General features: G+C 44.0%; 1 protein-coding gene across 1 annotated transcript; it reads left to right on the top strand.

The window, feature by feature from the left end:
* Window positions 1-18,917: 18,917 nt before the first annotated feature.
* Window positions 18,918-19,147, top strand: CLAFUR5_20209 (uncharacterized protein; the record flags this gene model as incomplete). The annotated part of the gene is made up of 2 exons (XM_059463046.1): window positions 18,918-18,956; window positions 19,016-19,147. The coding sequence occupies 2 exons, from the start codon at window positions 18,918-18,920 to the stop codon at window positions 19,145-19,147; spliced, it is 171 nt and encodes a 56-aa protein (XP_059319005.1).
* Window positions 19,148-27,996: the final 8,849 nt, after the last annotated feature.

Raw genomic sequence — 27,996 nt, 5'->3', positions numbered from 1 at the left:
GTTATATAGTAGTATATAGCTCCCTTATATACGTGTTTATCTATAGACTAGATTAGCCTAGTAAGAGTAAGAAACTCTAAGAGAGAGCGCTTATAGGCTACCTTATAGGATACGACTCTACTAATATCTACCGCGTATATAACCTATTAAAAGATAGGGTTATACGAGTTAAGGACATCCTCTTCGATAAGACTACGTTCTATAACCTATTACGCCTAATAGTAGGGTATACGACCTCTATTAAGAATATCGTAATAGCGGACCCGGCTAAAGAGCCTAAATAATACTACGATCTATATATCGCTTATTACGAGTAAGATATAGTATAGACCGAGGGGGTAGAAGAATAGGCTTAGTAGCCGTATATCTAATAACCTCGAGACGCTTACTAAAAGCTCCTTAGATAAGAACTATACTAGCCGTAATACCGCGAGTTAGTAATATATAACTAAAAGGACCGGCAAATCGAGTACGTAACAGATCACGTGACTTAAGACAATATATAGTAGTTAGTATATAATACTACTAACTACTATAACACTCTATAGTAGTATATAATAGATACCAATGTTATAACAGACTTCTACTTCCTACTTATCTAGGACATATAGTATAACCGATATACTTAAGTACAACGGATTGAAAAATGGCGACGACGACGGCAGTAGACGACCAAGAGCAAGGGGGAGACGAGTGGAGGACGCTCTGCAAGAAGGCGGAAGAGATGGTAGCGGCAGAAGAAGGGAGGTTTCCGGAGAGAGCACTGAAAGGAGTAATGAGCGAACTGCTCGGGGGACTGAAGGCGCTCAAACGACAAACAAGCACTACGATCAACATGGCAATCGAGGCAGCAACACGAAACGCAAGAAACAACCCTCAAAGAGACCCGAGACAGACCTAGGGCCTAACGACCTAGGCAACAATCGCGAGCCAACCCACCCCCCCTCAAAGCACAGTACTACGAGTCTATATTACGGACCAGAAAGAGAAGGAAGAGATAGGAAAGATGACCGGGAGGGAGATAGTCGAGAAGATCGGAGTAAAGGGAATAGTAGGGGCAAGGGCAGACAACAAAGGGGTCAAGCTGTTTATAGCACACGTACAGGACAAGAAGGCCCTCGAAATAAACAAGGAGTGGACACTAAAGATCGGGAGCACAGCGAAAGTCTCCCATCAACAGTACATAGTAATTGCGCATAGGGTCCCACGAACCTTTGATACACAAAGGGATACACCAAACCTCCAGAGGCAAAACCAGGTAACAGCACCAGGACTACAGATCACAAAGACAGCGTGGGTCAAGAAGAAGATAGAGGAGGGCAAGAGGGCCTCCTCGCTGATCTTATGGGTTGCAACACCAGAGCAAGCGAACAAGGTCTTAGACTAAGGGTTGTACTGGGACTTTGAGAGGCTGGATGTAGAAATCTATCAGAGCAACCACAGAATCCTTCAATGTTTCAACTGTCAACAGTACGGACATATTGCCCCAAAGTGTAGCAAAGCCACACCAGTCTACTCACACTGTGCTGGTGATCACGCGACCCAAGAGTGCCAAAAACGGAAGGAGGACACAAGATGCGCAGCATGTGGGAGAAAACACCCGGCATGGTCAAACCAATGCCCAGTTAGACTATCAGCCCAGTGGAGAGCGCGGGAAGCAAGGGTAACAACACCAACCAGGTTCCTAGTAGGTGAACAGAAACAACTAGAGAGAACCACCCACCCGAATAAGAGACCCCGGCCACAAGAGGAGCCACAAATAGTGCCAGCAATAGGGAGACCAACGTTCTTGTACAAGGCAGCGCAGAGCAATGGACAAATGAGAATCAACCAAATGATAGGGAGCCAACCCCAAAGGGAAGAACAGGAGGAGGGACGGGAAAACCAACAGCAAGACCAATAGTAAGACTAAACGGACCTAGACACAAACATGTCCTGATGCCTCACACTAACAGACTATCAATCATTCAGTATAATGTGAACAGAAGCAAAGACAAGGTCCAAAGGAGCTTTCTACAAGCCTTAGACCCGGAGGAACACCACATTATAGCAATACAGGAACCATAGATCAACCCATACTCTAGGATTCTATCAACTGTGCGAGACCCGAGATACCACGTAGTAATAAACAGAACCGAGGGAGTCCCACGAACTTGTATCTATGTCAGTAAGAAGGTACTAGCAGAGGACTGGCAGGCCTGGCCGAGAACCGACAGGGATATCACCACAGTGCAGCTCAAAACAACTCAAGGCCAAGTCCTGATCTATAGCGTATACAACCCACCTCTAGAGTCCAGAAGCAGCACACAACTACACACGCTAGGAAGGCTCCCGGAAGCAATAAACCAACAAAACCACAACATCGTGATAGGAGATTTCAACCTCCACCACCTAAAGTAGGGATCGGACTTCACCCTAGCACACCACTTCTTAGCAGGGAGGCTCATTGGTCAGATGGAAACAGCCCGAATGGACTTGATCACGCTAAAGGGAACAGAAACTTGGGCTAGAAACAACAGTTCTAGCACGCTAGACCTATGCTTCATGTCCTACGCCTTAACACGACGGGTAGAAAGCTGCACAGTTAATGACCAACTAGAGTCCTTATCAGACCACTATCCAATCCAAACCGACATCCAACTCATAGTTAAGGAGGAGAGGGAACCTGAGAGGAGGCTCTGCTAGAAGCAGGCCGAGTAGACACTAGTACAGCAGCGGCTAGAAGGCGAACTAGAACAGGTGAACATTGACAACATACACACAACGGAGGGGATTGACCAAGCAGTGGAGCAGCTGATAGAAGCTATGCAAAGGGCAGCCCAGGCCCATATACCTGAGAAGAGATGGTCGCTATACCAGAAGCCATACTGGACACTAGAGTGCATAGCCAAAGTCGAGGAGGCAAGGAGAGCAAGAAGGAGATGGGAGCAACGACGCACCCAAGCAAACTGGGAAGCCTATAACAACGCGTGTAAAGCAAAGAAGGCGCAGATCAGAAGAGACAAGACGCAGGAGTAGAGGTCAACTGTAGGGATGATCACAGAACACCCGGAACAAATCTGGAGACTAGTAGAATGGGCTAGGAAACCAGACGAGGAACGAAACTCCCCGCCCTAGTTTCCCTCAATAGAGGACCAAGACGGGGAAACGCAAACCACTCCGATAGGGAAAGCGAAAGCATTCGCAGACCACTTCTTCGGGACTTAGGTAGAGGCAGACCTAAGTAACATCCTAGGGACACACATTCCTCCGCCAAGGGAGGCTAACTAGCAAGTATCTGCTATAGAGATCGGAAACATTATCAAGAAACTGAAGGGCAACAAAGCCCTAGGCCTAGACAAGATCCCTAACTGTTACCTAAAAGCTAGCAGCAGCCTTATCACTCCAGTGCTTGCGCCAATCTTTACCTAGTGTATGAAGCAGGGGTATTGCCTAAAGGCCTTTAGGCAATCACTGACTTGCGTCCTAAGGAAACCCTAAAAGGAAGACTATACCAAGTTGAAGTCATACAGACCAATTGCGTTGCTGAACACACTAGGGAAGCTCCTAGAGAAGGTCGTGGCTATAAGGCTCACCGGAATAGTAGAAGAACACAACCTCCTCCCGGCAACGCAAATGGGGGGGAGACAAAAGAGATCTACCCTCATAGCAGTCGAACTGATCACAGAGCAAATCAGACACATCTGGCACTATGGCAACAACAAGGTAGCCTCACTGCTTTCACTAGATATATTAGGGGCTTTCGACAATGTGTCCCACGCAAGGCTCCTACACATCCTTAGAATGAAAAGTATCCTAGCCTGGATAGTACACTTTGTGCAGTCATTCCTTAAGGACAGAACAACCCAGATCCTCCTAGGGTCCTTCAAAGCCCCGTAGACCCCAATTGCGAACACGGGCATCCCACAGGGCTCTACACTCTCCCCAATTCTGTTCCTCCTCTTTATAGCCGACCTGACCCCACTCCTAGAAACAGCAAACACCTTAGCATCGGGGTTCGTGGATGACACAAATATCCTAGCGTGGTCGGGGTCCACAGAGGAAAACTGCGCACTCCTAGAGGAGAGACATAGACAATGCGAAAAGTGGGCAAGAGAGCATAGGGCAAAATTCGTACCGGACAAGTACCAACTTATCCATTTTAGTAAGGCAAAGACAAAACACAACTTGGCAGCACTAGTAAAAATCTAGGGGTTCGAGACCCATCCTATAAGGGAACTCAGAGTCCTTGGGATATGGCTAGACCCGAAACTCAGCTAGGGACCACAAGTGAAGAAGGCGTAAGCGAGAGCGGACACTAACAGACAATCAATCGAGAGACTCACTGCGTCAACCTGGGGGGCGACCTTCACAAAGGCCTAGACTATGTACAAGGCCATTGTCAAGCCCGCAATGCTATATAGAGCAGCAATTTGGGCAGCGGAAAAACACATCCCGAAGAGAATTGAGGACCCCCTCAACAGAGCGCAGGCAGCCTGCCTAAAGAGAGTACTAGGGGCATACAAGTCAACCCCTCACAGGACAATGGAAATGGAATCAGGTACAGCCCCTATCAGGGAGTACCTCCAGGGCATGAGGTGTCAATACGCAGAGAAGACATCAGCATACCCAGCCCAGGGAACCATCCAAGCAGCTACTCAAAGGATAAGAACCCAGTGGGAGAGGAGGAGAAGACCCAACCGGCCACACATGATCCCATAGAAGGAAGCAGACCTAAAAACATCACAGGAAATCCTAGCAGCCCTTGAACAGAGAGAAGCTTTGAGGGAGCAAGCTAACACAGGGGACAAAGGGAAAAAGAAGCAAAGCCAAGCAGAAAGGATCGCAGGTCACCTATAGGAAACGCGTTGGAACCAAAAACCGGTGAGGCCAGGAGCCCTACCAGCGGCCAGGACCTTCGGGAGGTATAACTACCTTATCTATAAAGACCTGAAGAGGGCGGAAGCAAGCATAGCTATCCAGATTCGCTCTGAGCACATTGGGCTGAGAGCATACTTGCACCAAAGAAGAGTCCCAGGATACGATTCCAAACGTTGCCCCTATGGCTACCTATCCCAAAACCCGGAGCACATGGTGCTGAACTGTACTAAGTGGGTAAAAGGGAGAAGCCAGTGGAGGGCGAAGGCAAGAGACAGGCAATACCAGGCCATCATCCAGGACAGACAAGATATAAGGAGAGTGACAAGATGGATCCTTAACGAGGACTACCTAGAGCAATTCTCCCTAGCAGTAGAAACGGAAAGGTGGATAGAGAGGAGGGAGAGAGAGAGAAGAGCCGGGGAAACAGAAGGGAGAAAGGGAATCGAGAGGAGGACATCACTAGGGTTACGGGCAAGGTAGTCATAGGGTAACAACTATGACACTAGCGTACCCTGAAGGAAGGAGAACGAAAGGACAAGACAGGAAAGAACGAGGAGGGCAAAGACGAGGAGGTTTTCATCCGTTAATCGGGTTTCCTACCTACACAAATAGACCTAAATAGCGAGAGACCTGTATAGGCCATAGGGCACTAAAACAGGCGAATGAATAATCTATCTATCTATCTATATAATAGATACCCTTACCGTAGAAGACCGTAAGGAGATTATAGATAATACGGACCCTAATCGCGAGCTATATCTATTTATATTTATACTACTAGAAGACGCGTTAATAAATAACGCGTCTAATATACTACTCTTCCCCCTAGAGCTAGAGCTCTATACACTAGAGGAGTCTAACTATATAGTTATAGAGAATAGAAAGCGCCTACGAACGGCCTACTTCTACTATATACTATACTAGATTATAGTCGCTAATATAATTATCGGCTAGATGTCCGGTATACGACCTAGAATACGCGCCTATCGCGAGAAGAGCGATCGAAGCCCTATATGAAGAGGTAATAGCCCTCTAAGGCGTATTAATACTACTACCTCTATATACCGCGATAACCTTCCGCCCGAACCTTCTAACTACTAAGCCGCTATAAAATACCGCTTCTCCTAATAGTAGATCGAAGCTATAGCTAAGGAGTTTACTAAAGCCCTAGTAATAGGCATATTTAGATAGGTAATAAAGGAAGAGAAGGATTAGGATACTTAGTAAGAGGAGGAACTTTAGCTACTACTACCGCTAAAGTAGGTATATAAATATAAACTAGACGAGTACGGTATACTAAAGAGCTTTAAGGCTAGGCTATACGTAAGAGGCGATTTATAAGGAACATACTTAGATATATACGCCGCTATACTACTAGTAAGATGTTCCGCCTCTACTATACTATAGCTACGAGCTTCGACCTAGAAGCCGAACAATTCGATATTATTAACGCCTTCCTAAACTCGGACCTACTATATACTATATATCTATAACTATCTCCTAGAATCGATAGGCTATCCTATAGACACGCCCTTAAGCTAGTTAAGGCCCTCTACGGTCTAAAGGAGTCCCCTTTATTATAGTATAACTCCCTAACCGAGACGCTAGCCTCCCTTAGACTAGTACCCCTATCGGACTCCGAATATATCTACTATAACAATAAGGTTATATTCTTCTTTTACGTTAACGACCTAGTTATACTCTACTACCGTAAGTATAAGGCCTATACTACTAATATTAAGTAGCGGCTACTTACTAAGTACGAGATATACGAGCTTAGTAATCTCTCCTAGTTCCTAGGAATTAAGGTTACGCGCGATAGAAATAAGCGCTTACTATAGCTCTCTTAAGAAGACTATATTAAGAAGCTAGCCGCTAAATTTAGTATATCTACAAATATACGTAAAACGATAGTACTAGTAGATTAACACCTTAATTAGACCGTTCTAGAGGGTTATTAACCCACCTATATTGCTATCCTTACGTACTAATAACGTATAGGATCCCTTAACTTTGCCGCTATATATACGCGGCCTAATATCGCCTTTTTCTTATCTATACTATCGTAGTATCTAACTAAGCTAACTAAGACATACCTTAAGCTTATAGATTAGTACTTACGCTATCTCCTAGAGACTAAGAACCTCTACCTTATATATAGCGCTAGTAAACACATTACTAGCCTTTATAGCTAACTAGAACACCTCGGTAGTAACTATAAGTTCTTTAGATAGAGTATTAGACGCGTCCTACGGCATAAATAATGATAGGACTAGCTTAAATAGCTAGGTCTTTATACTGTTCGATAGACTAGTAGATTATAAGGCATCTTAATAAATTACTATTACTGAGTCCTTAATAGAGGCTAAGCTACTCGGGCTTTCGTAAGCCGCCTTAGAGCTTATATAGTAGGAACGAGTCTTCGCTAAGATATACCTTTAGTTTAATTAGCGTACCTCCTTATACTACGACAATACGTAGACTATCCGCCTTGTTAACTAATAAGAGCAAAAGCTTAATACGAAGCTACGCTACGTTAATATCTACTACTACTAGCTCCGATAGCGAGACTAGCGCGGAGACATTAAGATTAAGTATCTTAGTACTAACGACATACCTATAGACGGGCTAACTGAGCTACTTCTACTATAGAAGTATAAACACTTCGTTAAGCTACTTAATATAGCTAAGGAAGGCGTATACCTACGTACCTTAGTACCCTCTATAGCCGTATTAGGAGGTAATAGGCTAATAGACGCCTAAGAAGCCCGTAGTAGCGGCCTTACCTTATCTCGAAACGAACACCGAACGGCTTTATCTTTACGGCCACCTCTCTAGAAGCGCTAGTAGGTGTAAAATACGGCTACTAGTAGCTACTAATATTATAGACGATAATAAAGCTAGGGTAAAGTATCTACTATTTACCGGTACGGCCCTAGTACTATTATTAACAGGTGTTTTTTAGACTCCTATTAGCTAATAGCGTAAGGGCGAGAAACACCCCTATTACTAGTAGTAGCGTACGCGCGCGCGATAAAAGTAGCGCGTCTAATTAGAACGCGAGAAACACCTCTAACTTACTACTAGCAATAATACTACTACCTTATTACTATATTATCCGCTACTTTCGCACCTTATATATAGTACACACTTGCCTAAAATAAAAAGGTATCACTACTCTAAGGTAATGACCTTTAAAAGTATAGAAAGTAAGGCACCCTAAAGGTACCTTTTTAACTTTCCGATACCGTTACTCCGGTATTACCTATTAGAGCCCTATTATACCTTATATAGTATAAGTACTATCGTAGACAGCCTAGTACATTCTTATACTCCCTAGGGCTAGAGCGAGCTCTCTTACTATTTGCCGGAGCGGAATAACTTAGTATAGAGTAATTATCGGACAATTTAATAAGTTAAGCGGACGATAATATATATTTAAGTATACGATAGGACTAAGGCTACCCCTAGATTGAACTTAGGACCTCTAATGTTTGCCGGTAGGTAAGATAATTATATACTTAAGTAAAAGTCCGTATAACGGGACTATTACCTAAGCTATCTTACCGGTAATAGTTATATAATCTATACTTTATTATATAGGTAATAATAGTAGTAGTGAAAGTAAGGAATAAGGGAAGGGGTATAAGGCTCACCTTACTTACCTTAGCTTACTTTACTTAAAATAGCTAACTTACCCTTACTATAGTAGTAGTAATACCGAGGGCCTAACGTTACTACTATAGGTAGGGAGGTAGTTATAATAGGGTATACGCGATTATATAGGAATTAGCTCATTTACTCTAGCGTACGAGCTAAGGGGCTATGTCGTAATCTATTACGGCCGCTCCGTAAGTAAAGGATTCGAATCTGATCACGTGACCCCGGGTCACGTGACCCGAATGACTAAGCTCGGCCCGATACCGACGCCCGACGTCTCGGCCTTTAAGTATAGGCCTCGTTCTTAGACTCTCTTCTCTCTTTAGCTATCGACTTTGTTAATAATATACCCTTACACTCTCGTACTATAGTCTCGTAATACGATCCGAGCGTATATATAGGTAATATCCTATTATTAAAACTTAAGGCTACGTACGCTAAGAATTAGGTAACTAATTAGTTACCTATAGCCTCTTTAAGAGCAACACCTATCTATTCTAGATAGATATATACAATATATAACCTGCTTTAAAAACATCCTATATAAGCCCGTGTAATAACTTCCTATACTTCTAACGTAATAGGGTATAATAGATAGTTATTATAACTATATAGTCTACTCGAGTTATATAATAAACTTAAATTACGTCTTCTAAGTCTTAAAATGGCGACGACGACGGTAGTAGACGACCAAGAGCAAGGGGGAGACGAGTAGAGAACGCTCTATAAGAAGGCGGAAGAGATAGTAGCGGTAGAAGAAGGGAGATTTCCGGAGAGAGTACTAAAAGGAGTAATAAGCGAACTACTCGGGGGACTAAAGGCGCTTAAACAATAAATAAGCACTACGATTAATAGGGCAATTGAGGTAGTAATACGAAACGCGAGAAACAACCCTTAAAGAGACCCGAGATAGACCTAGGGCCTAACGACCTAGGTAACAATTACGAGCTAACCTACCCCCCTAGAGTATAGTACTACGAGTCTATATTACGGACTAGAAGGAGAAGGAAGAGATAGGAAAGATGACCGGGACGGAGATAGTCGAGAAGATTAGAGTAAAGGGAATAGTAGGAGTAAGGGTAGATAATAAAGGGGTCAAGCTGTTTATAGTATACGTATAGGATAAGAAGGCCCTCGAAATAAATAAGGAGTAGATACTAAAGATCGGGAGTATAGCAAAAGTCTCCTACTAATAGTATATAGTAATTACGTATAGGGTCCTACGAATCTTTAATATATAAAGGGATAACGTGCTTTACTATCGAGCGGGCTATACTACCGAGCGGGCTACTTTTACTAAGAACTATACTACTTCTACTTTAATTACGACGGTATCTTAACACGACGACATCCTATAGAATCGTTACTAGGAGGACAATTCCTCTTTAGATTCTTCGCTATCTAGCGAGTCTACTTAATAAGTACGTACGTTATGCCCCGACTCGCTATATCGCTTATAGCGTCGTAGCCTTAGTACTAGTCGAACACTATCTAGCGACTCTCTACTCACTTCCTACCTCCTAGTATCCTCTAGAGGTATTAATTGCGACGCCTTATCGAAGGTTAGAGACCCTCTAGACTAAATGTACTTACGCTTTTGTGCTTTCCGCTATATAAGGGCCTCGTTAGACTTACGTAGCTTACTAATCTCGCTTTGTATAAGAGCTATTTAATACGCTATCTCTCTACTCCCTCTCTATTGCCCTATTAAACGACCTTCCTCTTTCTACTACGCCTTTCTGAACCCGTAACGACGCTCTAAGACGTATTAACACCTATTATAAACCCTGTCTTGTCGAAGTTATAGGTGTCCTAGTTAAGGATGCTATACTTCTCCTTTATATTACGTATAAGTAAGAACTACTTCTCGATAACGTCTAGATCTTCTATTAGGGCTCGCTAACGATCGTATCTACGTGTTATACAAACCTTTAGCTCACGATACCGCCTAATAAATCTGTCTGTCTAATTAAGACTAGCGGGCTTAAGACCCTTCTCTTATAGTAATAAATCGGCCATTACTCGTATACTAGCCTTTAATAGCGGGAAACCTCTAAGATCTAGCTCGAGTATATACTTAAGTATCACCCTCTCTTCTAGCTCTATAAGCTTCTTCGACTTGAGCTCGTAGTCACTCCGAGGAGGTCGTCTATTCAATCGATACTATAGTATAGTTCGAGACGCGTCGTATACCTTTATAGCAAGTCGATTCGTGATTGTCGCGTCGCGTTTTATAGCCTAGACAGCTAAGCTCAGTTTGACCTCGTTTAGAGAGAATATACGCTATAATAGTAGTTGTATAGCTATATCTATAGAAGTGGTACAGTTCTTAGCAAAAGTGGCCCGCTCGGTAGTATAGCCCGCTTAGTAGTAAAGCCCGTCATACTAAACCTCTAGAGGCAAAACTAGGTAATAGTACTAGGACTATAGATTATAAAGATAGCGTAGGTTAAGAAGAAGATAGAGGAGGGCAAGAGGGCCTCCTCGCTAATCTTATAGGTTATAATACTAGAGTAAGCAAATAAGGTCTTAGACTAAGGGTTATACTATAACTTTAAGAGGCTAGATATAGAAATATATTAAAGCAACTATAGGATCCTTTAATGTTTTAGTTATTAACGGTTTGGACATATTACCCTAAAGTATAGTAAAGCTATACTAGTCTGCTCCTACTTTACTAGTGATTACGTAACCTAAGAGTACTAAAAACGGAAGGAGGACATAAGATATATAGTATATAGGAGAAAACACCCGGTATAGTCAAACTAATGCCTAGTTAGACTATTAGCTTAGTAGAGAGCGCGGGAGGTAAGGGTAATAATACTAACTAGGTTCCTAGTAGGTAAATAGAAACAACTAGAGAGAACTACCTACCCGAATAAGAGACCCCGGCTATAAGAGGAGCTATAAATAGTACTAGTAATAGGGAGACTAACGTTCTTATATAAGGTAGCGTAGAGTAAGAGACAAATAAGAATTAACTAAATAATAGGGAGCTAATCCTAAAGGGAAGAATAGGAGGAGTAACGGGAAAACTAATAGTAAGACTAAACGGACCTAGACACAAATTTGTCCTAATGCCTTATACTAGTAGACTGTCAATCATTTAGTATAATATAAACAGAAGTAAAGACAAAGTCTAAAGGAGCTTTCTATAAGCCTTAGACCCGGAGGAACACTATATTATAGTAATATAGAAACCGTAGATCAACCTATACTCTAGGATTCTATTAACTATACGAGACCCGAGATACTACGTAGTAATAAATAGAACCGAGGGAGTCCTACGAACATATATCTATTTTAGTAAGAAGGTACTAGTAGAGGACTAGTAGGTCTAGCCGAGAACCGACGGGGATATTACTATAGTATAGCTTAAAACAATTTAGGGCTAAGTCCTAATCTATACCGTATACAACCTACCTCTAGAGTCTAGAAGTAGTACATAACTATATACGCTAGAAAGGCTCTCGGAAGTAATAGACTAACAAAACTATAATATCGTAATAGGAGATTTTAACCTCTACTACCTAAAGTAGGGATCGGACTTTACCCTAGTATACTACTTCTTAGTAGGGAGGCTTATTAGTTAGATAGAAATAGTCTAAATAGACTTGATTACGCTAAAGGGAATAGAAACTTAGGCTAGAAACAACAGTTCTAGCACGCTAGACCTATACTTTATATCCTACGCCTTAATACGGCGGGTAGAAAGCTATATAGTTAATAACTAACTAGAGTCCTTATCGGACTACTATCTAATCTAAACCGATATCTTACTTATAGTTAAGGAGGAGAGGGAATCTAAGAGGAAGCTCTACTAGAAGTAGGCCGATTAGACACTAGTATAGTAGCGGCTAGAAGGCGAACTAGAATAGGTGAATATTGACGATATATATATAACGGAGGGGATCGACTAAGCAATAGAGCAGCTAATAGAAGCTATATAAAGGGCAGCCTAGGCCTATATACCTAAGAAGAGATAGTCGCTATACTAGAAGCTATACTAGATACTAGAGTATATAGCTAAAGTCAAGGAGGCAAGGAGAGTAAGAAGGAGATAGGAGTAACGACGTACCTAAGTAAACTAGGAAGCCTATAACAACGCGTATAAAGTAAAGAAGGCGTAGATCAGAAGAGATAAGACATAGGAGTAGAGGTTAACTATAGGGATGATTATAGAACACCCGGAACAAATCTAGAGGCTAGTAAAATAGGCTAGGAAACTAGACGAGGAACGAAACTCCCCGCCCTAGTTTCCCTTAATATAGGACTAAGACGGGGAAACGCAAACCACTCCGATAGGGAAAGCGAAAGTATTTATAGACTACTTCTTCGGGACTTAGGTAGAGGTAGACCTAAGTAATATTCTAGGAGTATATATTCCTCCGCTAAGGGAGGCTAACTAGTAAGTATCTACTATAGAGATCGGAAATGTTGAGAATATATAGGCCGTAGGACAAGCATATAGATGTAGGTGTGTTATATAACTAGATCACGTGACTAGGGTTTGCTAGCCTATAGGATAGTAAACATCCGGACACCTAGCATCTACCTATACTAACACTAGCGATACTATATATAGATATACGCTATCCTATTAGGTCCTTCTTTGTCTTTTGTATAATCCGCCGTCTTCTACTACTACGTAACTCGTACCTATTTTTTAGGAAACATTATTAAGAAACTAAAGGGTAATAAAGCCCTAGGCCTAGAGAAGATCTATAACTATTACCTAAAAGCTAGTAGTAGCCTTATTACTCTAGTACTTACGCCAATCTTTACCTAGTATATAAAGTAGGGGTATTGCCTAAAGGCCTTTAGATAATTACTAACTTACGTCCTAAGGAAACCCTAAAAGGAAGACTATACTAAGTTGAAGTTATATAGACCAATTGCGTTACTAAACACACTAGGGAAGCTCCTAGAGAAGGTCGTAGCTATAAGGCTTACCGGAATAGTAGAAGAATATAACCTTCTCCTAGTAACGTAAATAGAGGGGAGATAAAAGAGATCTACCCTTATAGTAGTCGAACTGATTATAGAGCAAATCAGACACATCTAGTACTATAGTAATAATAAGGTAGCCTTACTACTTTTACTAGGTATATTAGGGGCTTTCGACAACGTGTCCTCCGTAAGGCTCCTATATATCCTTAGAATAAAAAGCATCCTAGCCTAGATAGTATACTTTATATAGTCATTCCTTAAGGACAGAACAACCTAGATCCTCCTAGGGTCCTTTAAAGCCCCGTAGACCCTAATTACGAACACGGGCATCCTATAGGGCTCTACACTCTCCCCAATTCTGTTCCTCCTCTTTATAGCCGACCTGACCCTACTCCTAGAAATAGCAAATACCTTAGTATCGGAGTTCGTAGATAACACAAATATCCTAGCGTAGTCGGGGTCTATAGAGGAAAACTACGTACTCCTAGAGGAGAGATATAGACAATACGAAAAGTAGGTAAGAGAGTATAGGGCAAAATTCGTACCGGACAAGTACTAACTTATCTATTTTAGTAAGGTAAAGACAAAACACAACTTAGTAGTACTAGTAAATATCTAGGGGGTCGAGACCTATCCTATAAGGGAACTTAGAGTCCTTAGGATATAGCTAGACCCAAAACTTAGCTAGGGACTATAAGTAAAGAAGGCGTAAGCAAGAGCGGACACTAATAGACAATTAATCGAGAGACTCACTACGTTAATCTAGGGGGCGACCTTTATAAAGGCCTAGACTATATACAAGGCTATTGTCAAGCCCGTAATGCTATATAGAGTAGCAATTTAGGCAGCGGAAAAACATATCCCGAAGAGAATTAAGGACCCCCTTAATAGAGCGTAGGTAGCTTACCTAAAGAGAGTACTAGGGGTATATAAGTCAACCCCTTATAGGACAATAGAAATGGAATTAGGTAAAGCCCCTATTAGGGAGTACCTCTAGGGCATAAGGTGTTAATACGTAGAGAAGACATCAGTATACCTAGCCTAGGGAACTATCTAAGTAGCTACTTAAAGGATAAGAACCTAGTAGGAGAGGAGGAGAAGACCTAACCGGCTATATATAATCCTATAGAAGGAAGCAGACCTAAAAACATTATAGGAAATCCTAGTAGCCCTTGAACAGAGAGAAGCTCTAAGGAAGCAAGCTAACATAGGGGGTAAAGGGAAAAAGAAGTAAAGCTAAGTAGAAAGGATCGTAGGTCACCTATAGGAAACGTATTAGAACCAAAAACCGGTGAGGCTAGGAGCCCTACTAGCAACTAGGACCTTCGGAAGGTATAACTACCTTATCTATAAAGACCTAAAGAGGGCGGAAGTAAGTATAGCTATCCAGATTCGCTCTAAGTATATTAGGCTAAGAGCATACTTATACTAAAGAAGAGTCCTAGGATACGATTCTAAACGTTACCCCTATAGCTACCTATCCTAAAACCCGGAGCATATAGTGCTAAACTGTACTAAGTGGGTAAAAGGGAGAAGCTAGTAGAGGGCGAAGGCAAGAGATAGGCAATACTAGGCTATTATCTAGAATAGACAAGATATAAGGAGAGTGATAAGATAGATCCTGAACGAGGACTACCTAGAGCAATTCTCCCTAGTAGTAGAAACGGAAAGGTGGATAGAGAGGAGGGAGAGAGAAGAGCCGGGGGAACAGAAGGGAGAAAGGGAATCGAGAGGAGGACATTACTAGGGTTACGGGCAAGGTAGTTATAGGGTAATAACTATAACACTAGCGTACCCTAAAGGAAGGAGAACGAAAGGACAAGACAGGAAAGAAGGAGGAGGGCAAAGACGAGGAGGTTTTCATCCGTTAATCGGGTTTCCTACCTACACAAATAGACCTAAATAGCGAGAGACCTATATAGGCTATAGGGCACTAAAACAGGCGAATAAATAATCTATCTATCAATCTATCTATATAGTCTACTCTAAGTAATACGGGTACTAAGAAAAAGAGGATAGAGGATTATAATAGCTATACTTAAGGTAAAGTATATATTTTGGGTAACTTAATAGAGACTTATATAAGTAAATAATTGCTAAAAGCGAAAGTATTTTAGGTAAAGCCGCCTTATATATAGCGGAACCTATACGTCTAGTGGAGGAGAGAGGGAGGGTAATATAAAGGGCGAGCCCTTAGACCTTAGTACGGGCTAGGCCCGTACTCCCGACCGTAGACTTTATCGTAGCGCCCAATAGTTTTTATACTCTTTCCGTATCGAACTTACTATATACTATAACGAACCTTAGTATATACGTTATTTACCTAGTAATAACCTATAGCTCAAGGAAAAAATTGTTCGCTATTATATATATATACGTTTCTTATATACTCGGAGAGATATTTACCGCGCCGGGGCTAAGAAGCGAGCTAATTAAATAACTATAAGTTGTTTTTAGCTAATTAGATAGTAGCTCGAATTTCTTAGTAATAGATTTCGTCCTAAGACCTATACTACTAAGTATAGACCTCTCTCTTTACGGCGCTTCGAAGGTAGGTAATAGAGTCTAATTATTATTCTCGCTCCGGGGCGCTTAGAGGGTACGCTCGAGTACTCGTAAGCTCGTACGTCATAACCCTTACCGCGCGCCCTTTACTTAATAAGGTATAAAAACTATGTTATTTAGAAGTAATACCTTATTAGCGCTTATATAGAGTAAGTTAATACCCTAAATTAGTTATTGTAATCTCTCCTTCTAATACTTATAAAAACCTTATACGCTATAACCGTTATCTCACGCTATAAGGTTATACTATCTTTTTATACATTCTTAGCAACATAGCTAGTCGACAGGGACACATAGTTGAGACACGAAGTTGGACCGTCGCTCGGTCTATCCTTTTGCAGTTACATAGGGGTCTAAAAGGCGCATATATGATATCGCTTTGTCGGTAAGGCCGGTGGTGCATCGAAGACCGGGGTGAGGCAAGGCTTGCAATCAGTTTTGTGTCGTGTTTGATCTCGTTCGGAGTCGTACAGCCTCTTCGTTGGAGATGCGTGGCCACAAGTAGATGAATTATAGCCAAGTGGCCACGACTTGAACCACCGGGTGGCCATAGTGTGGCCACAACCTCACTCAGCTTAAGGAGGCATAAGGACAGTCCGGAAGGCGATCTCGAAGGCTAAGGGAGGTCGATATTAGGCACTAAGGCATTAATGATCCGTGCCTAGGCTATAGCCATAGTGGACGAATATTCAGCCTCATGTTCACAGTGTGGCCACCAGAAGTGGACTAACTTGTGATGGTGTGGCCGACATCCCTACTCTTCGTGCAGCGGAGTCACATTCGCTTTTAGTGCCCGCTGCCACCGACGCCGGCTGATTTGCTGAGATCCTGGATTTTGCTGGGATTTCGGGAGAGGAATGTGACTCCGCTGCACGAAGACGCTGTATAGCACCGGACGCTATTTGGCGGCCAGACTTTGATGGGCTGTGCATACGGCCGGATTAGGGTCCTGTAGCCGTGGTATACTTTGAGCCTCCATGTGGTCGATTCGGAGCCGCGGTCAGGCTTCGATCAATCCAGTATCATGCGAGCTGGTTGAAGACGTGGCGCACGATGGAGCGAAGAACAGATCATGCAAGCGGCGGCGTTGATCAGGCTGTAGCCCTTTGAGTGGTGCGATATCGATATACTTTTGTTGTTGCAGGCATCCGACGACTTTACGAATTCGGCGATAGTACCACAGTCGTAGACAGGAAAGTAATACGTTAGTAATGATCTCACTCTTGAAGTACGGGCACGTGATATCTGCGGAGAACCATGTAAATTGCGATGGTATAGAGTCGCATCGCCGTGGCCGACCGCCGTGGCCGACGGCCATGGTGTGTACATGGCATGCGTAGGATTCAGTTTAGGATTCGGTGCGAAGCGAGCGGAGCTCCGTCCCTTGTTACCAACATAATCTGTTTCGTCTTCCAGGCTATAGTGAAAATACCTTTATGCGTAGGATGGACGATATTCCTGCCGATGTGGTGCCTCGTTGGAAGCCAAATCTTATCTGTTCACCGGTGGTACGCTGACCGATGCTGAAGGAACATCCTTACAGGTCGTTGCGGTCATGTGATGCTCTGAGTCCACTGACAAGAAGCAGGGGTACTATCAAACGAATGAAATCCCGATCCAAGCAGTAGTAAGAGTGACTGGAAGAGGTCAAAGTAATGATCTGGAAAACCACGATGAAGCCTTGGTCCTTGGCACCGTAGAAGATGGGCCCATTCCAAGAGCGATGTGACAGAGCAATCAAGGGTGCGAACATCATATGAGACTAAGGTGCCTGGGACAATAGAATGAGGTCGCGTGGTTCGATGGTCTCGAGCACATCTGTCAATATGGAATCTGACGCGCTGGACTAGTGTCGATGGCCACGATGTGATGGGGAGGGATGAAGAGCCAGACATCACCCTTCAAATGTCCGGCCGAGCAAAGCGATCCCCATAGACTTGCATCGATGACTCTTGACAGCAAAGGTGGCTGCCGCACCCACACAGAGTGACAGCGACTTGAATGGCGTGGAGCGCTGCGAGAATTTTTGGAGAGGCCGCTGCTGGTGAGTAAGGTGCACCTCAGCGCATCAACGCTTGCATGCTTCCAGATGTTGCTGCCATCCGGTGGCAGCCCAATAAGTGCTTAAGGAGACCGTGCTAACTCGCAGATGGAGGCACATTGAGGATAGAGAACTGGCGAGGGGCAGGGTTGCCACCAACTTTGTGCTTCGTGTGACCTCGTACATTGACGACTCGTTTGGCCGTGAGTTTCTGATGGGATAGTCGGTGCTTGTCATGGCGAATAAGATCCACTTGTATTGTACATGTGGCGTTTTCTTTGTCGTTGCCCTTGCGTGTATGGCAACAACCCTGGTGAGCTGATCGGAGAATCCGCTTGGCAAAGAGCGGTATAGGAGGCCCATAGACACGAGTCATCATCTATATCCCGGCTGGGGTTACTTGGTGCCAAGCGTGTCTGCCGCTCAGACCTAGAACTGAACCTACAATGCCCCTGGGTACAGCATTGTCTCACGATGGTGTGACCATCCACCATCGTAGTGTGAGCAGGATCACGATTTGAGGGAAATGTTGCTGGAAAGGGTGCCGCCGCGCAGATTATAAGAGTCGACGAATTCGCTTGCTTTCTCAGACGAACAAATCCATCGAGATTGTTGAGACCAAGTCCTCATTGAAGTTCCAACACACCCGTGCCAATCTTGCACTTCTCTCATCTTGCCCAAGCGGTCTGCGTTGCCTACTGGGTTGGCAGCACGCTCGCTATTCCTCCCCATATCGTTAGAGACAACTCTGTACAGCAACGAGATGCAGCGGCGTTAGAAGAAGAGGCCAGCGGTGATGTATTACAAGGGCGCGGCAGCGGCCCCTCTCCAGGAATCGGGCATGGCGGTTTGGGCAAACTTCCCGCATTACAAGAGCGCGGTAGCGGCCCCTCTCCCGGAGTCGGGCATGGCGGTTTAGGCAAGCCTCCAGCACTGCAGGCACGTGGAGGTGGACCATCTCCCGGCGAGGGTAATGGTGGCAAACCTCCAGCTCTGCAAGAACGCGGCAGTAGTCCATCTCCAGGAATTGGACACGGTGGCGTTGGTAAACCTCCAGCACTACAAGCATAAGGCAGCGGTCGGTGGCGTTGGCAAGCCTCGAGCACTACAAGCACGAGGCAGCGGACCCTCTCTTGGCATTGGACACGGTGGTTTTGGCAAACCTCCAACGCTACACGCAAGAGATTCAGAGGACCTCGTCGTCGGCGTCTAGCACAGTCTGGCTGTCAGCTTGAACCCGCGAGGTTGAGACCTGGGAGGAGCGCGGTCTTGTTGCCGCTCATCAAACAGACCGACCGTAGGATGAATTACAGGTCGTCAAGTCCCTGGATATTCAACCAGATCGGATGGTGTCATGACTCGGTGTACGGTTGCTGCATGATTGGCCATATTCGTTGGGGAAACGAGCAGAGAGTCGCTTGCTTCATGAAGATTGTGTTAGACACCTTGGCGCAGAACTGGGCCTTGTTGCACGTAAGCTGTTTCAAAGACAGCCGCATAGGCTCCAGTGGATAGGTACATCTGTATGTGTCGTATACATTCTTTCAGACGCCGCGCAAGTTCCGAAATAGTGTCATGTTCCGCAGTGTCCGTGAGTACACGAAGGCTGTTGCAGCAGTGCTGAGAGTAGTACTGCCAAGTGCTGGTAAGTCTGCAAGATGAGGCTACGTGTAGGAGCTGCGGCAATATGGGATGTTGATGTTGATGGCGATGGTGACAAAGATTCGGACGTGAAGTCAAATTCTGCCAAGAAAATGGTGTTGCGCGGTACTGCCGTGCAATGGAATAGCAAAGTGACGAGCTGAGCGTGCAATATTCAACCTCGGTTGTGCTACACTGCCAAGACTATTCTACTTGTACACAATCGTCTACGCTATTGCTGTTGACTGCTACAGTCGCTATTGCTGTTAACTGCTGCAGTCACTGTTCTTCTGAGCCTTCTCTGGGTTGTCCTTCGCCCATTGTGCCCTACGCCTAGCATCAGCAGCAGACCTATCACGCTCTGCCTGTTCGATAGTGCGACGACGAGACTCTTGTGCTCTTGTTAAGTCCAAGTTTAGATACAACCAATCTCTCTCTACGCGTGGACGAACACCGTAGTGGGTGTTCAGCTGTAGATCAGTGAGTGGCGTCCACTACGGATTGCTAGCAGTGCTCTCCTTCATCATTTCCTAGATATCGCGTTCACTGAACGGCAAAGCAGCAGCTTCATCACGTTCACGTTGTAGCCTATTGAGCTCGGCCTCATCAAGCAACACCTACTATAGTGCTAGGTCTTCATTCTCCCACTCCTCGAAGACCTCACCCTTAACGAGCTGCTTGAACCTAGCTCTGTCGGCTTCACGACGGTCGTAGTCCGCTTATCTCATCTTCGCGAGACCGGACTTCGGAGCACTGAAGTGGTCCTTGTCGAAACCCTCGTCGAATAGTAGTCCCTTCAGTGATGTAACACGAGATGCTATAACGTAGGATAGCCTATCAGCGAAGTCCTTCTTGCTAAAGTTAAGGACAGCTTTCTCTATAGTAAGGCCTTAAGCCTTGTGGATAGTGACTACGTACGCAATAGTAACAGGGAATTGAGTACGTAAGCAAGTAGTCCGCCTAACCTTATATTTACGGCGCACCCTAAAGATAGGCACAACCTTGCGTATTCTTCCTAGCTGTTCAGCTTCACGGACTGAAGGACCATCTCTATCGCTAGCGGCGATGTAAGCTTCACGGTCAAAGTCGTACTTGTCAAAGCGGACAAGCAGACATAATAGAGGATCAGTAGCCGGATCGTCGCTATCGGCCTATACTGTCGCGATCCGAGCGTGCACATGGGCAACATCCCATCATCAAAACTTGAGGCCACGTACGCTAAGAATCAGGTGACTGATTAGTCACCTGCAGCCTCTTCAAGAGCAACACTTGTCCATTCTAGATAGACACATACAATACACAACCTGCTTTTGAAACACCCTACATGAGCCCGTACAATAACTTCCTACACTTCTAACGTGATAGTTATGAGCCCGATTAGCGCTCACTAATATTCGCTACGACAAGGAAGCCCTAAAGCAGAGTTTGCGTCGTCATAGCACTACTACTACAACCAGTGCAGTAGTATCCCCTAGGCCTAGTGAACCCGCGTGGAACTTTCACTAGCCTACAACCCATTTTGTAGTTATGGCCACTACCGAGACGCCGGTAACTACCGGTGCCCTACCTTAGGGTACCGTGGTTCTAAAGAGCCATGACCAATAGGACAAGTTTGACCGTTAGCTAGAGCTCTACGCAGAGTCTTTAAATGTCTAGAAGTATGTAGATCCTTACTGACTAAGTAACGAGCCAATAGAGCCTACTTACTTGACGTTTGAGGAAATCTAACAAGCGTACACGGTAGGAGACGCTACATTAAGAGATCTTATTAAGCTACGACAAATAGACGTAGACCGAAGGTAACGGATGTACGACATCTTTGCTACTACGCGATCAAAGCTCATTACCTACCTTATCCGTACGACGACAGAGCTAGGGCAAGAGCTAATGCACGGCCAGAACACCTATAGAGCGAAATACTAGGCTCTTAAGGATCAGTATAGTCTAGACGATATGCTACGTAAGCGGTAGCTTACGCTTGAGCTGTCTAGGCTTTAGAAGGCTAGCGTACGTAGAATCGATAACTAGTGCTTAGACTAGTTAGTTTTGTAGACTAAGATACTTAAGTATAACTACGCCGAGTACGACGACCTTAGTAGACACTTCCTACTTGCTATTTAGTAGAAGCAGGCTCTAGCCTACGGTACTTCTCTATATAACGAGTGGAAGCGTGACAAAATGTCACTACAAAAGCTTACTAAGCGTTACCTCGAATAGATACGCGACACCGTACTAGTAATAACTAACGGTCGATCAGTCTTCGTAACCTTCTCCGGAGAAACCTTAGTAGAAGCAGAGGATGAAACAGTACCTATAGGTGCTAGTTAAAAGGAGGGTGACCGTAGTAGTAGCCGTGGTAATAACCGTAGTAATAGCCGCGGTGATAAGGGTCGTAGTAGTAGCCGCGGCGACAAGAATAAAGACAAGGACAATAATAGGCCAAGCGGCTACTAGAACATCACCGGCGAGCCTAAGGACACCTGTTATAAGGGCCTGTTCTTATACGATGTGATCAACCCCGATAAGCGCCTAGTAAAGGATCAGCGCTTAGAGTAGTAGAAGAAGTACTAGAAAAACTTTATTAACTACTACTTAAGCGACGACGGCGAGCGTCTACTTAGCGTGTTGAATCGTAATAATCGTAAGGACTAGGAACGTAACAAGGCTATTGCTAATACGAAGAAGGCATTACTAAGCGATAAGGGCTTTATTAGCCTTACTGTACTTTCTAGCTTAATTAGCAAGTTAAGCGTCAACTTTAGGGATTGCTAGGTGTATAATAACTGTTCAGACACTTATATAATCAATCATTATGACTAGGAGGGTGTAGAGTTTATTATAGAGCGCCTTACCACCTTAGAAATCTAGGCTAGAACAACCACCTTTCCAATTATAGCGTTAGGGCGTGTTTATATGTCAATTAGGGGCCATTCATTCACCTTACTAGATATGGCTTACTGCCTAGGCTTTTATATAAACGTCATCTCTTACACACGTATAGAAAGAGCCGGACTCTAGTAGCACGGACGTAGTAATTCAATATAGTATAACGACACTAAATTGATAGACCTACACCGCCCTACTAGTACAATCCCTTTCTTCAAGGTAGTTACACCACCTAAGTCACCTATCATTTACTAATAGCCTATAAAAGAGGGCCTAGTACTGCCGAGGGTCACTAAAAAGATACGTAACGCGCACTTTATTAGCACTATTAGCAGGGGTACAAACATCGGCGATAAACCTACTAATAGCGTAGCATCTCTAACTGCTTAAGAGGATAGTGACCGTACCGTTCTCGTAGTCATAAACAGTACTAGGGGCACTTAAGGTGTAGCTACGTCTAGTAGGACCCCTATTAAACACCGAAAGCTCTCTAGCCGCTAGTAGTATTAAATCTTTAGTCACATTAGCGCTGAACGTATTAAGTAGTTGCCGCTTAGAGTTAAGGGGGTGATTATTAACGATAGTCTAAGCGTACCCCTTACTACACATTGTAGAGCATATAGGCTTAGCAAAGCTTATAAGGTGTACAATCGGTCTCAGCCTATTAGGGTAATGACCCTATACGGCCACATAGCTATAGACTTAGTAGAATTCACTATCGCCTATAACGGTGATAGGTACCTCGTCTACTTCTACGATCTAGATACCTATAGACACTTCTAGTTCACTATTAAGAACAGGGATTAGTAATCGGTATTAGCTTACTTTAATAGCCTACTAAGCTTCATCAACTTTATTAGTCGTAGGTTCGTATACTTCTATAGCGATAACGAGCCCGCTATTAGGAAGGTGTTTCGCTTAGTCATTAATAACAATAAGATTGAATAGCACGTAACCGCGGAATACGCGCCTACGTAGGACCTAGTAGAAAGAGCTAGAGCTCTGATCATCACTATAAGCAGAACTATTCGTATCTACGTACGATTGCCGGAAAAGCTTTGGCTAGAATGTACTATAGTAGCGGTATATATCCTCTAGCGATCCCCTATCTAGTCAAAGGGCTAGAAGACCCCATTCGAATTAGTAATAGGACGAATTCCGAACGTAGGTTATATAGTAGTGTATAGCTCCCTTGTATACGTGTTCATCTATAGACTAGATCAGCCTAGTAAGAGCGAGAAACTCTAAGAGAGAGCGCTTATAGGCTACCTTATAGGATACGACTCCACTAATATCTACCGCGTATAGGACCTATTAAAAGATTAGGTTATACGAGTCAAGGACGTCCTCTTCGATAAGACCACGTTCTATAACCTATTACGCCTTTTAGTAGGGTACACGACCCCTGTCGAGAACATCGTAACAGCGGAACCGGCTAAAGAGCCTAAACAATACTACGACCTATATGTCGCTTATTATAAGCAAGACATAGCATAGGCCGAGGGGGTGGAAGAACAGGCTTAGTAGCCGTACACCTAATAACCTCGAGACGCCTACTAAAAGCTCCTTAGGTAAGAACTACACTGGCCGTAACACCGCGAGTCAGCAATATATAACTAAAAAGACCGGCAAATCGAGCACGTAACAGATCACGTGACTCAAGACAACATATAGTAGTTAGTACCTAACACTACTGACTACTACGACACCCTATAGTAGCAGATAATAGATGCCCTTACCGTAGAAGACCGTAAGGAGATCATAGGCAACACGGACCCTAATCGCGAGCTATATCTATTCACATTTACACTACTAGAAGACGCGTTAATACATAACGCGTCTAACACACTACTCTTCCCCCTAGAGCTAGAGCTCTACATACTAGAGGAGTCTAACTATGTAGTTATAGAGAATAGAAAGCGCCTACGAACGGCCTACTTCTACTATATACTATACTAGATCATAGTCGCTAATATAATCATCGGCTAGATGTCCGGTATACGACCTAGAACACGCGCCTATCGCGATAAGAGCGATCGAAGCCCTACACGAAGAGGCAACAGCCCTCTAAGGCGTGTCAATACCACTACCTCTATATACCGCGATGACCTTCCGCCCGAATCTTCTAACTACCGAGCCGCTATAAAACACCGCTTCTCCTAACAGTAGATCAAAGCTATAGCTAAGGAGTTTACTAAAGCCCTAGCAACAGGCACATTTAGATAGGTAATAAAGGAAGAGAAGGATTAGGATGCTTAGTAAGAGGAGGGACTTTAGCTACTACTACCGCTTAAGTAGGTATATAAATACAAACTAGACGAGCACGGCATACTAAAGAGCTTCAAGGCTAGGCTATACGTAAGAGGCGATTTACAAGGAACACACTTGGACATATACGCCGCCATACTACTAGTAAGTATGTTCCGCCTCTACTATACTATAGCCGCGAGCTTTGACCTAGAAGCCGAACAATTCGATATTATCGACGCCTTCCTAAACTCGGACCTACTATACACTATGTATCTATAACCACCTCCTAGAATCAATAGGCCATCCTATAGACACGCCCTTAAGCTAGTCAAGGCCCTCTACGGTCTAAAGGAGTCCCCTTTATTGTAGTACAACTCCCTAACCGAGACGCTGGCCTCCCTTAGACTAGTACCCCTGTCGGACTCCGAATACATCTACTATAACAACAAGGTTATGTTCTTCTTTTACGTTGACGACCTAGTTATGCTCTACTACCGTAAGCACAAGGCCTATACTACTAACATTAAGTAGCGGCTGCTTGCTAAGTACGAGATATACGAGCTCGGTGATCTCTCCTAGTTCCTAGGAATCAAGGTTACGCGCGACAGAAACAAGCGCTTACTATAGCTCTCTTAAGAAGACTATATTAAGAAGCTAGCCGCCAAATTTAGTATATCTACGAATATACGCAAAACGACAGTACTAGTAGATTAACACCTTAATTGGACCGTTCTAGAGGGTTATTAACCCACCTCTATCGCTATCCTTACGTACTAATAACGTATAGGATCCCTAAACTTCGCCGCTATACATACGCGGCCTAACATCGCCTTTTCCTTATCTATACTATCGTAGTATCTAACCAAGCTAACTGAGACACACCTTAAGCTTACAGATTAGTACTTGCGCTATCTCCTAGAGACCAAGAACCTCTGCCTTATATATAGCGCTAGCAAACATATCACTGGCCTTTATAGCTAACTAGAGCACCTCGGTAGTAACCACGAGTTCTTTAGAGCATCGGACGCGTCCTACGGTATGAATAATGACAGGACCAGCTCAAATGGCTAGGTCTTTATGCTGTTCGGTAGACTAGTAGATTATAAGGCATCTAAACAAATCACTATCACTAAGTCCTTAATAGAGGCTAAGCTACTCGGGCTTTCGTAAGCCGCCTTAGAGCTTATATAGTAGGAACGAGTCTTCGCTAAGATACACCTTCAGTTTAATCAGCGTACCCACTTGTACTACGATAACACGCAGACTATCCGCCTTGTTAACTAATAAGGGCAAAAGCTTGATACGAAGCTACGCCACGTTAACATCTACTACTACTAGCTCCGATAGCGAGACTAGCGCGGAGACATTAAGATCAAGTATCTTAGCACTAACGACATGCCTATAGACGGGCTAACTAAGCTGCTTCTACTACAGAAGCATAAGCACTTCGTCAAGCTGCTCAATATAGCTAAGGAAGGCGTAGACCTACGTACCTTAGTGCCCTCTACAGCCGTATTAGGAGGTAACGGGCTAATAGACGCCTAAGAAGCCCGTAGTAGCGGCCTTACCTCATCTCGAAACGAACACCGAACGGCTTCATCTTTACGGACACCTCTCTAGAAGCGCTAGTAGGCGCAAAACACGGCCACTAGTAGCTACTAATGCTATAGACGACAACGAAGCTAGGGCAAAGCATCTACTATTCACCGGTACGGCCCTAGCACCATCATTAACAGGTGTTTCTCGGACTCCTATTAGCTAATAGCGCAAGGGCGAGAAACACCCCTATTACTAGTAGTAGCGCACGCGCGCGACAAAAGCAGCGCGTCTAATTAGAAAGCGAGAAACGCCTCTAACTTACTACTAGTAACAACACTACCACCTTATTACTACATTATCCGCTGCTTTCGCACCTTACACATAGCACACACTTGCCTAAAACAAAAAGGTGTCACTACCCTAAGGTGATGACCTTTAAAAGTATAGAAAGTAAGGCACCCCGAAGGTGCCTTTTTAACTTTCCGATACCGTTGCTCCGGTGTTACCTATTAGAGCCCTATTACACCTTATATAGTACAAGCTCTGTCGTAGACAGCCCAGTACATTGCGCTACTGACTAGTATCTCATACTCCCTAGGGGCAGAGCGAGCTCTCTTACTATTCGCCGGAGCGAAATAACTTGGTATAGAGTAATTATCGGACAATTCAATAAGTTGAGCGGACGACAATATATGTTTAAGTATACGATAGGACTAAGGCTACCCCTGGATTGAACTCAGGACCTCTGATGTTTGCCGGTAGGTGAGATGATTATATACTTAAGTGAAAGTCCGTGCAACGGGACTATCACCTAAGCCATCTCACCGGCAATAGTCATACATTCTATGCTTTATTATATAGGTAACAATGGCAGTAGTGAAAGTGAGGAATAAGGGAAGGGGTACAAAGCTCACCTTACTCACCTTAGCTCACTTCACTTAAAACAGCTGACTTACCCTCACTATAGCAGTAGCAACACCGAGGGCCTAACGTCACTGCTATAGGTAGGGGGGGTAGTTATGACAGGGTGCACGCGATTATATAGGAATCAGCTCATTCACTCTAGCGCACGAGCTAAGGGGGTGTGTCGCGATCCGAGCGTGCACATAGGCAACATCCTATCATCAAAACTTGAGGCCACGTACGCTAAGAATCAGGTGACTGATTAGTCACCTACAGCCTCTTCAAGAGCAACACTTGTCCATTCTAGATAGACATATGTAATACACAACCTGCTTTTGAAACACCCTATATAAGCCCGTACAATAACTTCCTACACTTCTAACGTGATATATACTACGTCGTCTAAGTAGCTAGTAGCTCTATTTACAAGTCTACGCTCGACCTATATATTGGTTACTAACATAATACGACAGCCGAGTAAGATAGGTACGGCTATATAAAGATCGCTACCTTGCTCGAATATCGCGTCCTTTGCGCTAGACCCGGTACAGTCTACCTATAATAGCATAATCGCTTTACTAGACTCTCGTATTCTAATATAGTTATAGAGCTTGACTTCGTCCTTACGTCTATACACCCGGGTAGCGTTATTAAATATACTAGGGTATAACCGTAGTATATCCTTATAGTACCGATTACGT

The sequence above is a fragment of the Fulvia fulva genome, chromosome 5, assembly GCF_020509005.1.
Source record: "Fulvia fulva chromosome 5, complete sequence".
NCBI classification, from domain to species: domain Eukaryota; kingdom Fungi; phylum Ascomycota; class Dothideomycetes; order Mycosphaerellales; family Mycosphaerellaceae; genus Fulvia; species Fulvia fulva.
Note: the sequence above shows the minus strand (reverse complement) of the source record. Positions and strands in the feature narration are given on the sequence as shown.